This window comes from Acipenser ruthenus, chromosome 10 (assembly GCF_902713425.1).
Source record: "Acipenser ruthenus chromosome 10, fAciRut3.2 maternal haplotype, whole genome shotgun sequence".
NCBI lineage: Eukaryota > Metazoa > Chordata > Actinopteri > Acipenseriformes > Acipenseridae > Acipenser > Acipenser ruthenus.
In genome coordinates, this window is record NC_081198.1 from 7,278,526 (window position 1) to 7,294,061 (window position 15,536).

The 15,536-nt window shown below is 39.8% G+C and overlaps 2 protein-coding genes and 6 non-coding genes across 8 annotated transcripts; 1 reads left to right on the plus strand and 7 right to left on the minus strand.

Moving 5' to 3' along the window:
- The first annotated feature begins 5,037 nt into the window (after positions 1-5,037).
- LOC117411199 (bestrophin-4-like) lies at positions 5,038-9,516 on the plus strand. Its single transcript, XM_059031341.1, has 9 exons — positions 5,038-5,189; positions 5,578-5,672; positions 5,999-6,232; positions 6,677-6,831; positions 6,925-7,002; positions 7,298-7,450; positions 7,778-7,858; positions 8,245-8,399; positions 8,949-9,516. The coding sequence occupies exons 1-9, from the start codon at positions 5,038-5,040 to the stop codon at positions 9,349-9,351; spliced, it is 1,506 nt and encodes a 501-aa protein (XP_058887324.1). The 3' UTR covers positions 9,352-9,516.
- A 1,274-nt stretch (positions 9,517-10,790) lies between these two features.
- On the minus strand, positions 10,791-10,862 carry LOC117414859 (small nucleolar RNA SNORD38). The gene has a single exon (XR_004546309.1). It is a non-coding gene; the product is annotated as a small nucleolar RNA SNORD38 (small nucleolar RNA).
- Positions 10,863-11,153: 291 nt separating this feature from the next.
- On the minus strand, positions 11,154-11,282 carry LOC117414911 (small nucleolar RNA SNORA35). Its single transcript, XR_004546322.2, has one exon. It is a non-coding gene; the product is annotated as a small nucleolar RNA SNORA35 (small nucleolar RNA).
- A 420-nt stretch (positions 11,283-11,702) lies between these two features.
- LOC117401688 (small ribosomal subunit protein eS8) lies at positions 11,703-15,477 on the minus strand. Its single transcript, XM_034002488.3, has 6 exons — positions 15,408-15,477; positions 14,033-14,139; positions 13,483-13,582; positions 12,735-12,910; positions 12,103-12,232; positions 11,703-11,861 (listed from the first exon to the last, which is right to left on the minus strand). Exons 1-6 carry the CDS (start codon positions 15,409-15,411, stop codon positions 11,752-11,754), a joined length of 627 nt encoding a protein of 208 aa, XP_033858379.1. The 5' UTR covers positions 15,412-15,477; the 3' UTR covers positions 11,703-11,751.
- LOC117414863 (small nucleolar RNA SNORD38) lies at positions 11,941-12,011 on the minus strand. Its single transcript, XR_004546310.1, has one exon. It is a non-coding gene; the product is annotated as a small nucleolar RNA SNORD38 (small nucleolar RNA).
- Positions 12,521-12,593, minus strand: LOC117414854 (small nucleolar RNA SNORD38). The gene has a single exon (XR_004546307.1). It is a non-coding gene; the product is annotated as a small nucleolar RNA SNORD38 (small nucleolar RNA).
- LOC117414870 (small nucleolar RNA SNORD46) lies at positions 13,699-13,805 on the minus strand. The gene has a single exon (XR_004546311.1). It is a non-coding gene; the product is annotated as a small nucleolar RNA SNORD46 (small nucleolar RNA).
- LOC117414848 (small nucleolar RNA SNORD55/SNORD39) lies at positions 14,224-14,295 on the minus strand. The gene has a single exon (XR_004546306.1). It is a non-coding gene; the product is annotated as a small nucleolar RNA SNORD55/SNORD39 (small nucleolar RNA).
- Positions 15,478-15,536: the final 59 nt, after the last annotated feature.

Below are 15,536 nucleotides of genomic sequence, written 5' to 3' on the forward strand. Positions count from 1 at the left end.
ACAGTGTAACTGTGATAGTCACAGTGAGGCCTCTTCACAAGAACACTGCAGTGTAGTTACTCTGAATCTCTGTCATCTCACAATGGTATTTCTCATTGGCTTCAACCACCTTCCAGCTCAGATTTGGGGCTTTTTAATAGAAAACCAGCAACTCCACCCAGTTACCAAATACCAGATGCTGTTTTGTAAAGTATTATTAAAGATAGTAATGTAACCTACAAAATATGTACAAAATAAATACAGATACGAATTAGGTCATGATAAGCTCAGTGTGGGTTGCAGCCAGCCTCCACTTCCTATGCAGCAGCCACACAATTCAACTGCCACCTGCTGGACGTGAAACACATTACTACTGTATCTGTACTGTCCTACTGTCATAATTTGCAATGTAAAAGTCTCTGATCAACCTGTATCCTACTGATATAAAACACCACTGGATGTTATTAGAGAATTTTACAGCACCATGGAATCTCCCTGGATTGCTTCAAACTGGATTTCTATAGAATGCTCTGATAAAATCCAGACATGCCTTATCCCAGAGAGGTAAAGATTGATAAAATCAGCTTCTAAGGAAATGATCAGCTCTCCAGAAGTAATTTGATGCCACTAATTAGCACGAGGTTGTTCACACTTACTGTTTGAAATGCCTGGTTTGTTTTAAACACATTGTTGCAGTAATGCCATTCTATCATTATTATTAGTTTATTTAGCAGACGCCTTTATCCAAGGCGACTTACAGAGACTAGGGTGTGTGAACTATGCATCAGCTGCAGAGTCATTTACAATTACATCTCACCCGAAAGACGGAGCACAAGGAGGTTAAGTGACTTGCTCAGGGTCACACAATGAGTCAGTGGCTGAGGTGGGATTTGAACCGGGTACCTCCTGGTTACAAGCCCTTTTCTTTAACCACTGGACCACACAGCCTCCATGCACATCATCTTTAGAGAAAGCAGTTGCCAGTGAATGTAAAGGAGTTTGTTCAGTGAACAGAGCACTTTGTGTGCTTGTGGTTAAGTGATTTGAATGGAGATCCTAAATTGGAATGTTTGTGAAAGAAAACACTTCTCCTTTCACACCATACATGCAGGGGCCAAAGAAAAGCACCACAGTGCATAGCCATTCATCAAATTCTTTCGTTTGAAGCTTCATGTCCCCTCACCCCCAGACATGAAGTATAAGATAACATACTCTACAGTGAAGCACCTTCACCAAGATAAACCCAGAACAAACAAAAATTGTTTTTAAAAAAAACAAACTGATTTATGGCAAAGCCCTTTGTTAAAAAGCCAAGTAGTGTATTATTGTCCAGTCTATTAATGTCTTACAACGCCTTATATGTTAAAAAGGCATCTCAGTGTGGGTTTCACAGAGCTTTAATGCCCGATGCTGTTCTTTGGGAATCTTTAAACTTATTTTGTTGTAACACTCCCAGGGGTAACAGAGCTGACAAACAAATGACCGACCTTTCTGTTCTTTTCAAAGGATATTGCATATAAAAATAAACGATTCCCCTTTTGTTCGTAAAAGAAACCTTAGAGCTGATTAATGTAACCGTTTTATTGGGAATGTTCCCAATGAATTGATTTACTCAAGTCTCAAACTTCAATTTTGTTCTTTCAAAGATGAACAGAAGTGTTGGATTATTTAACAGAAAAGGCAATACACACTCTTTTTTGTGATGGTGTGATGTGGGGACTGAGAACCAATGTAAAACGTTGGTTATGTATTTTATCAATTATACACCCACTTCCTGTATGTCTACATAATAATGCAGGACAATAAAATGTTTGTTTGTTTTGTTGTGAACAACATCTCCACCTGGTGGGAGCATTTCAAACCAACACAAATCTGGTGTTTTACCTACCATTACATTAGGCCCGTTTCATAAGCCCTTAGCTCTTATTAGTCAAAGGCTGTTTTCTTTAATTAACCAACATTAAGTATTTGTGTAACCTTTGTTGGCTAATTCTAGAGAGGGGTCGGAGCTAAGCACTCTTTGCCTCAGAGAACATTTAAAAACAGCTCAGGGAACTCTTTCCTTTCCCAATTTAGTTTGACGCTCAGTTTATGGCAGTGTGGTGGGAGCTTTCAAGCTATCTGTGACATCTGAATTATGAGCTTATGACCATTTTTATAGTTCCTTCCATAAAAAAACTGCTTCCCATATGAAACCAAACCCAGTTCTCAATTCAATTCCTTCCTCTATATACACATACTTGTTTTATTTATATATATATTTTAGCTCAAAGAGCCAGCTGCCCTTTAAATCTCAATAAGGGATCTGAGAGTCTCCAATGCGCCGCTTAATGAAGCCGAGTGTCTTGGGGTTCCATTCCATTAATTAAAAATCTGAGTTATTTGGTGTGAGATTAAATATTTGATACCTATGGAGACTGTTTTAAAACATAAACATATTGTCATGATAAGGTGATACAGCATTTTAAGATGTTTTTGTTTATAGGCATCACAGGCAAGACACATTATTGAACCATTGCTGAGTATGTGAGTTTTTTGTCTAATGACTGTGACTGTCAAACACTGCCACCCCCTCCAAGAAACCTTCTATAGGGGAGACACTGTTCTCAAACACAGACAGGAGATGAACTGACCTGAACAGACATGGCATTGTCATAATGAGAATACGTCACTGTTTCCTTTCTAATATAGAAAGTAAACTTCAAAAACACGAAACTTGCATCACGCACAATTACTACATACTCCCCTTCAGCAGAAATGCATGTGCATTTCTATTTTGAAGTGTGAAAGTTTAGTACATTTGGCATTCAAACTCTTTGGCACAGAAACAGTCCTAGGTGAACAGAGGGTGCCAGGTTCTGAATCTATTGGGCTGCATGGCTAATTCTGAACCAGCAGAGAAGTAGATGAGAGAGTTCAATGCAAAGTAGAAAAAGAGACTGTAGGTCATGTCCCCTCTCCTAATAAAGTGATCTGATTTACAATATTGATACGAATAGGATTCTTTCCAGAATATGGGGGCAATAAACTGTCAAATACTGAGGTGGGGCAAACCGAAAATAGCTCTCCAGTGAGAAAGGTGATAACGAGTGTTGTAAATTAAAGACTGTGGAGCACTGAGGAACAGTAAACTGTGTGGGTGATATCAGTGTTGGTTTATGACCATTTTGTATCCTATCACAATAATTTCTGCTTTATCAACATTTTTCAGCTAGATACTACCTACTGATACACCATGACTGGAAGAATTGAAAAGCATGATTTACTGTATATTCATTCATAGGTGTATCCATTGCGGTTAATGTATAACAAATAGGGACAAACATCTACAGCTGTTAACGCAACCTACAGAGAACGAAGAACCTGGTTTTCAGTTTGTCTTTGTGTTATCTAATTCAAACTGAAATGCAATCACAGTAGATCCAGGGCTCGATTCTAAAATACTGGCCAAAGGGTTTGCAAATGAGAAAGAGCAGTTCTGAGTAAATTCTCACTTACTTGGTTTTCAATGCAAGACTACTACAATATCGTACTGGACTGCAGTAAAAAAATCTCCAATGTAATATGCTTAAATCCACTTTATAAAAAATGATTTGGTTTGAAATGTAAAAAACTAAAGTATTAGGATATTTACTTTAACATGAAATGCATATAGTCCACACCAACTCAATCAATCTTTAATTAGCCAGGATCCGAACCTTGCAAGTCCTCATAATATGGAAGCAAGACACCAAGATGGCAGTTATTCAATTTTATATAAATAAACTGCTGGCAGATTAGAAGGCAAAGAATGAGTAATAAGTGTCTATCTTAATGATGGCACTTCATATTCAATTTGAGCTGAAGACTTAAGGAAAACTGAGGGAGTCAGGGATAGTCCTGCTTAATTGTAACTTCCAAAGATATCCAAGAATAATCTTAAAATAGGGTACCTGTTGGATAGCTGGGATAGATGGATGACTGGGATTTGAGACATAAGATTATCTAACCCACTCCAGTGAAAGGTGGTTCACATGTTCCAAAGACACCCTTCAAATAAGTGAGTAACAGAGAAAGAGGAGTACTCTGAGAGCGGGTATTACCCTGTGGTGGTGTGGTATCTGTGCCCATTTCAGCCAGAACCGTGCTAGACCTCTGAACCCCTGTGAACTGAAGCTACTGATGTAGTGCAAAACTGATAACATTTCTGCATGTTCCCAGAGCCCGGATTCATAAATCAGGCTGATGGTTTTGCAGGAAGGGGGGGTGGTTGGTGACACTTTAAAAAGGGAAGTCTGAAAAATATTCTTCTTTTTGGGGATGAGTCTCCATTATCCTGGGGTTCGGTCAGTCGGTCAGTTCAGAAGCACACTCAGGTAAGCCAAGGGAAACATGGATTTTATTTAAAGGAAATACACTGCACATCATACATAACTTAGTACCTGACGTTACTGTAGCTACAGCAGTCGGGGTTTATGAAGGCAGTGTGATAGTGCAGAAAATATTGATAACATATTACAATACTACATGATAGAATTCATCTACCTTTTTATTTGTTACTGAAGAATGGGGAAGTGCATGAAACTGCTTACTGTGAGAACAGGACCTGTCGATATAACAACTGAGACATCTACCCACTGGAAGGGTGTTTTCTGTATTGATCTGATGTGTAGTAAAATGTAATGTGCCATTTTCTTACTGTTTGTATATGTTTTGGTGCACTTTATTTTTTTTATATGGTATGGTTTTATTTTTCTTGATTTCACCAAGTTTATATTGTCCTAACGGTCGCATTTAGTACCAAGCTGTGCTCGTTGCTCACACATAGCCAATACAAATGTACTGTAGGTGTAGAACCATAAGCACCATAGCTCCAGTATAACAGAGTAGCGGGGTGAGAAAATCACTGCTGTCGTCCATGCAGAAATTCCTTTTGATTGAAAAATGAACACCGCAATAAAAAAAATAACTTTGCTGGAGGTCTATGAATTAATGCTGGTGATTTTCTATTGTCGCTTTCCAGGTTCTCTTAATATTTTCTTGCTTTGAAACTACGTTGCAAAACCTTTTCACACAATCATGACGGTCTCTTACACCCTGAAAGTAGCCAACGCTCGGTTCGGCGGCTTTTCCAAGCTGCTCTTCAGATGGAAAGGGAGCATCTACAAACTGCTCTACAAAGAGTTCATTGCCTTTGCCATCCTCTACACCATTATCAGCCTCATGTACAGGTACGGTTGCAGAATGCAATAGTTACAGATGAACTTTCAAATGACAGAGGTCCTTTATTAATACCAAACTATGCATTCCTATTTATTATTAATAAAAAAAGAGTTATGATGTCAAAGACTTAAGGACACAAGGAACAGTACACTGTTGAAGGTTACACTTTAATTTTTTAATAGAAGCCAAAGAGTGGAGTGCTTGTAAATCAGCAACCGGTTTATAATAGCCAGATACGTGTCCAGATTTGTAATCTATATTTGTTTTTATTTGTATTTCCTTTACAGTTGAGTATCTTCCTTATTTTACAATAATGAGCTGTATACAAAATAATAATAATTGTAGATCTAAGTATTTTTTATATATTTGTTTTTTTTTTGTGAATTATGCCTGCAGACGTTTGCTGTCAGAAGAACAGAAGACCCTGTTTGAGAAGACGGCCATGTACTGTAACCGGTACACTGACCGCATCCCACTATCGTTCGTTCTGGGTAAGACAGCCTCCACTTTCAAAAGGGGCTTTCAATGTGGGGAAATAAATACATCTGTGTTAAGGAGTTTGAATACAAGTTCAGGAGCCCCTCTTCATTTCTAGATGCCTGCCACAGACCTGTGTAAAGTAGGCTAGATTAGCCCAAGTGTCATTATATTAGGGAGCACCAGCACCATCTAGTACACAGCAGTGTATTTCCAGCAAAACAAAAGAAAACTTTCCATCTTTCTTTGCCCAGTGAGGATTAAGTCTGGAATTGCTGCTGACTGGATTTTATTGCATTAACATATAATTACAAACATACGCTTCCTCGTCCTTCCCCAGGTTTCTATGTGTCTTTGGTGGTGAGCCGTTGGTGGAGTCAGTACACCAGTATCCCCCTCCCTGACCAGCTCATGATGGTGGTCTCTGCGAATGTCCACGGTGTGGATGACAGGGGGCGTATCCTGCGGAGAACGCTCATGCGTTACGCCAACCTGTCCTCTGTGCTCATCCTACGCTCCATCAGCACCCGGGTGTGCAAGCGCTTCCCCACCATGGAGCACGTCATCGAGGGAGGTAACGTGGTACCCCAGCCCTTTCTGAGAAATATTCCAAAACCGTATGGAACATGCTTGCAAAACATTATCCTCAGCTACTAGATATAAAACACATTGTCACTCAAATATTAAGTCATTATAAAAAATATAAGTGCAATCCCAATAAAAAAACCAATACATCATAGTAGCAATCATGCAGCCCTTTACAGTGCAGAACCAGACAGCTATTCTCTTTACAATGCCTTTTCACATCATAGTAGCAATCATGCAGCCCTTTACAGTGCAGAACCAGACAGCTATTCTCTTTACAATGCCTTTTCACTTCTATGGATGCGTATTACAGCATAATAATGGGGGGGTGGGGGTGCACTGAAAGTCCATTGTTGGAAATTCATACAAATCTCAACAGAAAGCCTGTGGATTAAGTGATACAAATGTCCTGCATGTTCTCTTTTGATTTCAGGGTTCATGACTCGGGAAGAACAGAAGAAACTTGAGGGCCTGTACTCTGACTTTAACAAGTACTGGATGCCCATGGCCTGGTTCACTAATCTGGCCTCCCAGGCCCGGAGAGAAGGGCGTGTGCGGGATGATGTGGCGCTGAGACTGCTGATGGACGTGAGTAAAGCGTTCCACCCACTGGGGCACTCGTAAAACAAGCATCCGGGCCGCTCGTCGGTATTCTATAAACTGGTCTGTTTCTTTTCAAAGGAACTCAACAATTACAGAGCCAAGTGCAGTATGCTGTTTCACTTCGACTGGATAAGCATCCCCCTTGTGTACACGCAGGTAACATAAATGAATAAACTCATTTTATTCTTGTCATTTTTTAAATATATTACCTATTATTGTTTGAATGTATTTATACAGGATTGGCAGAAAGTAGTTCTAATGCGGAGCTAGTCATTATACAGAGCTGATCACAATAGTCAAACAGTATGTAATATGATATGTTGTTGCCTCTATTCATAACATTAAAAATAAATGCTACATTTTGCCACCAGCATTTATGCGTTAAATGGATCAATAATAAAAGGCTTATCCACGCCACCCCTGCCCTCTCCTGTGGGTGTGTCTCTCACAGGTGGTCACTGTTGCTGTCTACTCATTCTTTGCCGTCTGCCTGATTGGGCGGCAGTTTCTGGACCCAAGCAAAGGCTACTCCGGCCATGATTTAGACTTCTACGTGCCCATCTTCACACTGCTGCAGTTCTTCTTCTATGCAGGCTGGCTCAAGGTAGGGCTTACAGACAATCCTTTAAACTTCATGCAGTTGCTCAGTCAATCAGCTTCCTGGTTGAGTGATAAGTTTAGAGTCTTGAAACTCTCTTACTGCACAAAGACTTAAATCAAACCATCTTAAATGTGATGCCTTACTAAACAAAAACACTTCAAAAACACACATCTTCATGCAAAAGCTATTTCTTGGTTTCTTACTAGAAATAATAAATAAATGATCTGACCCATGCTATGCAAAGTACCATGGACCAACCCATGGGGACTTGGACAACTTTCAAATATAGTATTACAGTAATTATAACAGGCTACATTTTGTTTTCTTTAGGTAGCAGAACAGATTATTAATCCATTTGGAGAAGACGATGATGACTTTGAAACAAATAAACTGATTGACAGAAACATTCAGGCAAGTCAGCTAAATACCTTGTCTATGAGTCATAAACCAGTGACCACTGCTCACAATCATAAAATATAAAATACTCCACGTCCACCTCACTACTCTCATATTGAACAGCAAATAATGTATCACATTAATGTATCAAACAAGAATCTGCTCTTTTTGAATTGGCATGTGTTCCTATTTTACAGAGATTTTAGAAGAACAATGCCCCCCCCCCCATGCAAATTTATGAAATCATTAAAACGTGGGTATAAATCGAAAAAATAATAGTGCTGTGACCTGTAAGAAACTAGGAGTGCGCTGTCCATGTGCAGCAGGTACTATAACTCATGTTTTCCAAACATGGCATGTACCTTAACTCCATCCCCTTGTGTTTGGTTCTGTCTTTGCAGGTCTCCATGTTAGCAGTGGATGATATGTACCAGAATCTGCCCCCGGCCGAGAAGGATAAATACTGGAACGAGTCGTCAGCTCAGCCTCCCTACACCCTGGCCACAGCATCTGAGACCCTCAAACCCTCCTTCATGGGGTCCACCTACGACATGAGGTAACTTGGGCGCTCAGTATAGTCACTGTGTATGAGGTAACCTGTGTGCTCAGTATATAGTCACTTTCAAAACTGCTCTCACACGAGCTAGGACATTATCATAATCTTACCAGAGCCCATAGCCTACTCATTTAGGGCTCAGTATAGATTGAAGGGATGTTTACTGTTTACCGATTATGTAATCAGTGCAATAACATGAGCATACTGCTTGTTTATACATTTCTTTAAATAGTATCTGCGTAATCCAAACAGTTGTTTTAACAGAATATATGACTAGTTTACAAATGTGGTTGTTTGTTTAACAAACTTTAGGAGGTATTTGTAAGTGGGTTCTTGCAAAAATAGTGTAAATCCACAGTAAATAAAGTTTCATTTACTGAAATACACACTGGTAAAATAAATTTTCGATATGACAAATACAAAACACTGTTGTTGTCGTAACGTGGTGGTTCTGGTGTATGTTCTGAAATGTTTTGTGCACAAATGACACCCTCCAACTTAATGGTAAATAAATACCTGCAAGACTACTGATGTATTTATTCTCTGCAGGATGACCGAGGACTCCGCGCAGCACTACACTGTCGAGCCGAGCCCACTCACTCCTCGCATGCAGACGCCAATGCTGACCCGGTTCCTGACTGCCGCCTCGCCAGCCATTAGCCTCAAAAACTTTGGCCGCGGCAACCGGGGGATGCTACGTCTGCGCGGCGACAGCGTCAACTCAAACCCCTGGCAAGCGGAGGAGCGCATTAGCGAGGACGAGGACGAGGACGAGGTGGACGCGGAAGTAGAGGTGCAGGGCAAGGCAAGCCAGCAGTCCAGCTCTGGTTCCTATCCAGCCAAGCCTCGACGCCTAGAAGCCTCTGACCAGCAGAAGAAAAGGGAAGCGTTCCCCCAGTTCACCGTCACCATCGACAGCCCCTCCAGCGATAGTGAGAACACAGACGCATAGCCAGCCGATCTAACACTTCTGCTTCAGTCGTTTTTCTTAAGATTCTTGTCATACCATATTTTTCATATAAGAGAACGATAAATAGATACTACTTTATCTGCATAATCCACAAAACGCATCCTCGATTCTGGGAAAGATTGCATCAAAATATACCAGATTGACACCTCTCACTGACCCCTTTCAGTGATCTTATTTTTTTTCTACTGAACTTTTCTCTATTTAGTATACAGCATGTACACCCTACTGTGCTGGTGATATATAGCAAGTAAACAATGTGGTACAGAATAAAAAAATAAAATAAAAAAAAAGTATTTTATAGTATTCTTGAGATCTCATAGCTTTTGTTTCAGTTGCCGAACTGGATAGACGTCACTAGACGACCAAAAAACTTTTCGAATACCTTTGAAACCTTTTTCCTGACACTAGCTGATATTAACTCATGCTACCACTTCAAAGCTGCACTACTAGACTATTTATTCAATCTACATTTGTGTGCTTCTTCGTGCAGTACAAATGGTTCCTGAGTAAACATCATATATGTACTTTGTTGCTCCATTTATTGTTGTGGTTGACATGACCTCAGAATTGAATAAAACACTCTTCATTTAGCTACTACCAAATAATCATTTACATCCTCAATAAACACAACTTACCATACCGTTGAAAACACATTTAAATTATATTTAAAAAAAAAAAAAAAAAAAAAAAAAAAAAAAGTACGTTTTCTTTAGATCTATTTAGGCCTCATCACTTGTTTCAGAACTGGATAGATGTCACTAGAAAACCAGAAATCTTTTTTTTTTTTTTTAAATCTCTAATAGTCAGTATTATTTAAATTACCATAGACCTGCATCTAATCTAAAGATACACTACAGGTCAAGTTATTATACCTATAACTTGTGTAGATTTTTTTTTGTATTTAAAAAAAAACAACTGTAAATTTCCCGAATCCTCAATATACATACTACACCACCACCATTTTTTTTGTTGCTCCATATGGTTTTGCAGTTGACCTGACCTCAAAAGAGTCGAGTCAATCACATTATCAAAAAACATTTACCAACAACCACATCCATGTAAATTAAAGTTCATAGGACACGGTTTTATGCATGCAAGCTACAAAAAAAAAATACTGTATATTTATCATCACATCTACTTGTCTCATCGCTATTTATTTAATCTACATTTGTTGTGCTGCTTCTTGCTGTGCCCAAGAGATGGTTCCTGAGTAAACAAAGGCTCATCATACACATACTATATATACCACAAATCCATAGTGGTGAACATGACCGCAGAGTATAGAAAGAGTCAAAACACATTTTCAGAAAACACTTTATTAAGCTATTACCAAATCACCATTTACATTCTCCAATAAACAACATTTGATAGACTACAGGGTTATACACAATCTCAGAATAGATTTAAATTAAAGTATAAGTCTTCTTCAGATCTATTTAGGTCTCATCGCTTTTGTTTCAGTAGCAGAACTGGATAGATATCATCACTAGAAGACAAGAAATAACTGACCCCCCCCCCCCCCCCCATTTTTTGGATCTACCTGTACCTGCCACTTCATGGCATTATGCATATGTGAACCATTGTATATGTATCACCCAATTTCTTTATCCTAGAAAAAGATTCAGACACAAAAATAATGTGCAAAATTACTTTTTATTGGATTCTCAAATACAAAAACTACCAATGGAAAAATACTAACCAATAAATGTATGAATATCCAATCTTCCAAAATCAGCATTAGGTTCCTCTTGTCCAGGATAACATTTTCTTCACTTGTAGGAAACATTTGTATCCAACCTTCGAAAGGGAGAAGCTACTAATAAACCCAGCCCTTCTGCAAGCTGGGGTTAATCTAGCACTGGAATGAGACCTAAAGGCCAGGGGAAAGGCCATCAAGTCACTTGACAGTGCATGGATTAGAAACTCAAAAGATACCTCGTTACCAAATTCACCAGCAGCCCAATCCAAAAGACAATAAACAGACCGTTTAATCCAAGTAATCTTGGAAATTCAATCTGAACAAAATACAAGATCCAGTTAGATACTTGTATACCAATGCAGGAATTTGCAACACACATCCAATTACATAGTAATGTATACATAGTATACATTACATTTTAATTAACATAGTATAATAGCTAACTTGCTAGAAGACATACCATCTTCAGCCTGATGCCAGCACCCCCTAAAAACACTAAAGAATGCTGGCAGCAAGAGCTCTGCAAAAACTACCCGAGTTCATTGGCTGAGTATTCATACTGCTTTAAGGGAGTTTGCCTTGAACTGAACATGAAAGTCCATGTACTAAAGTAATAAAGACAATGCACAAAATCATAGAATTTTGTTTTTATTGGACTTAGATATCAAACGGGCACTGTACATTTATTTGCCTTTCTTGGCCTTGATCTTCCTCAAGTAGAATTCCAACTCCTTGCCTTCCAGGACGTAGCCATCAGCCCTGCCACACTGACCTGGCCTTGAGGCAATGCAGCCTGCAATAGGAGAGAATCAAAGCTAGTCAACTTGGTCGACAGGCACTTTCCAGGATCATTTCAAACTAATTGAACAAGTCTTCTTCAGATCCATTGGGTATCATCGCTTCTATTTCAGTAGCAGAACTGGATAAATATCCTCACAAGAAGACCAGAAAAGCAAGTGTACAAGCCCTTTCAGTAGTAACTTTATCCAATATAAGAGTGATGCAGTACCAACAGGTAATACTGTGTTACTCACCCAGGAGCTTGCCCTGTTGAAACTGCTCTTCTAGGAGGGTGCTGATCTTACAGGTCTTCTTGCGCTCATCATATTTCTTCTGAATCTTTTTTGACCTTTTCTTATTTAGGACTTCCTCCTCCTCAGGGGTCTAAAACACAATATCAATTTTCAGCAGGGGGTGGTATGACTACAAAAAATAAAAAATTACACTAACCCTCCCAAGCAACCCCCCCCCACAGGTTTTGCATCCAATGACGTTACCATGTGCCAGTTAACTGCATCAGCTACAATTACAGAACACAACTACAGTAGAACCTAAACATACATTCTATATTATATTGATATTTCCAACAACATACAAGACAAATTAAAAAGGCAGCATTACGCTGTTAAAAGTAATCCTAAGAAACCAGAAAAGATGCCATCGTAATCAAAGCCTCGCTCAGGAGCCATAAATATCATCACTTTAGTTCAGTAGCAGAACTGGACAGAAGTTATCATCACAGAAAGACTTGATTACATTTGCATCATTGAATAATCTAGGCATTGGCCCTTAGCATCAAGAATTACTCCAAGTAGCTTGTTCCCACTAAAATATCTTAAATCCCAGAGAAGCCATTTGTCATTCTATACACTTGCCATGAACGTACCAGCTTGGCTCCCTTCTTACGACCGAGGGGGGTTGCATAGTGGGCCTCATACCACTGCCTGAAGGGGGTGCTGTCGATCTGGACGATGCAGTTCTTCACCAGGGTCTTGGTTCTAACCAGCTCGTTGTTGGAGGCGTTGTACACAACATCAATGATTCTGGTCTTGCGGGTACAGCCTTGCGAGGAGGAAAATCAATTTGTTACAGCCAAAATTCAAGTTAAAAAGTAACGTATACTGTGCAATCACGCAGAGCAAAAAATGTAATCTGCATTAACACCATGAGGGATGGAGGAGGGGGGACATTAAGCCAAGATGAGGCTCAAGGTTGTCAGGTGACTTGCCCAGACAAACATGAATAGCTATGATGGGATTCGAACCCAATGTGAGCCTAGTCCTCCACTCTGCTTTGTTTGGTCAGAGATATCAGAACCAAATTCACTCAGATAGCAATGCAATCAGTGTAACTATGACAAATTCCAATCATAGGTGGGCACAAACCACGACCAAAACAGCCACAGCGAGCCCACCTTAGGAGTGTGTTCTCATCACAGCATTGCTGACGATTCTTGCATAAGGTATTGGCAAGAACTCTGGGAATAGCTATGAAGGAGCAGGATACCATAGACCATACACAGCCTAAATATGGGCTCATTTGGGATGTGCTGGAGAAAACATCCTGTACAAGCTATGCTAAAGTTAAAATATCTACTGTCAAAGAAACTAAGTGTATTAAAACTGTTCACTCACATTCAGAGCCCCAGGAGAAGTTTCCAACATCCAACCTGAGAGCACGGTATTTCTTGTTGCCACCGCGGACTCTCACAGTGTGGATACGGCGGGGGCCGATCTATCAGGGGCAAAAACAAGACTATAACTCAGTATGGGACCAGTGAAACGCTGTTCAATTGACTATTAGGCAAATTAGAAATGCTGACTATCCATTATACCACAACAATCTAGGGCAATGTGATCAGTGTAACTATGACAAGGCCTAACATTGGCAGGTTTGAAACATTGACCAAAACGATCAAAACAAGCCTGCCTAAGGTCACGTTTTCATCATCCACATTGTCCAGGCACACCTGCATGTGCTTCCCTTATTGCAAGCCTAGAACCACTAACTTAAAAGACTGCTGCAATTTTAGTCTAGGTTTCCCCTTAATACTGGTTTAGTAACTAGAGACATCGATACTACACCTGGCAAATGCCAATAACTCAACTCATGCATCCATCATAGGGGGTATTTAGCTGAAATAAATTGCAAGCTCTGTGAATTTGAACACAGTGCTGTCCTTACCTTGGTGTTTGCCGGAGGGCGACCCAACTCATACTTCCTTTTCTTGTGGTAGGGCTTCCTTTTGCCACCGGTCTTGCGGCGCTTATGCCAGTTGTCCCTGGAGATACCTGGGTAAAGAATTGGGCGAAATAATCCAGTGTTATTGAAATGCCAGTTCTTTACTCCTAAAGTTTATACCGTAGGTTATTATGTGAGTGTTCAGTTCTCCAAGGTTGTATCCACATTTTGAATCGGAAACAGCATAAAAGGTTTCATCATGTACACTCACTTTTCTACACAATCGCGTTAACACACTAGTGCAAGTCTAAATTATTATTATTTAAACAGTTTACCTTAAGGCCAAGTAAATGTATTAAGTTACGATTTAAACAAACCCATTTCAACATACACCGTGTTTCAATAACTACAAGTGACTGCATGTGCACGCGTGTGGACAAGGCCTAGACTAGACACGAGTGTTAAGTAGCTGCATCGGTAGTGTAAAACAGCATTTGTAACCGTTCAACTAGAGTACTAGTACCATGGCATTACAAGTTTAAACTAGATAAACTCAGTCACAATAACGAAAATGCATAGCCAAACGTTTGAACTTCCCCCCTCATTCAAACCTGAACTAAACGCGGCCTAGCAAAGGCAATTGCCTCATTCACTCCGTCAGCTTTCTTGTAACTTAACAACGAAAACATGCCGCCAGAGTTTGCTTGCAAAATCACCATCCACTTCAATATACAACTGCATGCAAATGCAATCTACAAAATCGGGTACTAATTTGTTATGAAGAATCTTACTTTAATAATGCCACTTATTTATCCATCTGCCAACTGGCTTATTACAGCACTACCAAAACAATACACCGCACACGTGTACGCTGATATGAAATACGAATGCAACTGTAAAGTTAATTTCACCGCAACACAAAGCACGCCGCTGGTTTACCGAACCCTTAATTATATGCTGTTCACTAGTAGAAAAGCATGCAGTACAGTTAAGCACCACCTTACAGAACGAATGTTTTAACAGCAAAAACATACAAAAAAAAATATTTACCACTCTGGAGTTTCAGCAATTAACGGGAAAAAGACGACGGGCATCCAGTTATAATATAGAAACAATAGTTATAATAATCTCTCCAAGTCCCGCATTGTACTATCAAAAAAGCCTCCTACAGGCGGCCATCTTAGAGGCACTGTTTTCACCCTTTATTTTTCCTGATCAATTTTATTATTAATTTCACAATTTAATCCCCTCGATATTGGTCTGCCTGTCCACTCTAATGTTTCCACGGATACATTCTCTGGTTTTCAGAGCTATGTCCCCGGTATAAGAAGACGATGATAACCGATTCCCTACCCGACCGCTGAAATGATGCACATACCCATTCTCAGGCGCTGGCTGAAAGAGGAAACGCAAATACTCACGGGCAGGTTTGATACTTACCAGATCTCGCGAGAGAACGGGAGATCTGTCGTCATTGAGTGGCAAACGAGGTTCAATTTGTGAACCA

Excerpts from the sequence above, each read along its gene's own strand:
- LOC117401688 (XM_034002488.3), bottom strand. Across the intron at positions 13,583-14,032 it reads GCCCTCCGGCAAACACCAAG|ATCGGCCCCCGCCGTATCCA; the intron begins GTAAGGACAGCA and ends TGCCCCTGATAG. Across the intron at positions 12,233-12,734 it reads GTAAGAAGGGAGCCAAGCTG|ACCCCTGAGGAGGAGGAAGT; the intron begins GTACGTTCATGG and ends ATTGTGTTTTAG.
- LOC117411199 (XM_059031341.1), top strand. The coding sequence starts at position 5,038 with ATGACGGTCTCTTACACCCTGAAAGTAGCCAACGCTCGGTTCGGCGGC. Across the intron at positions 5,673-5,998 it reads CCCACTATCGTTCGTTCTGG|GTTTCTATGTGTCTTTGGTG; the intron begins GTAAGACAGCCT and ends GTCCTTCCCCAG. Across the intron at positions 6,832-6,924 it reads CGCTGAGACTGCTGATGGAC|GAACTCAACAATTACAGAGC; the intron begins GTGAGTAAAGCG and ends TTCTTTTCAAAG.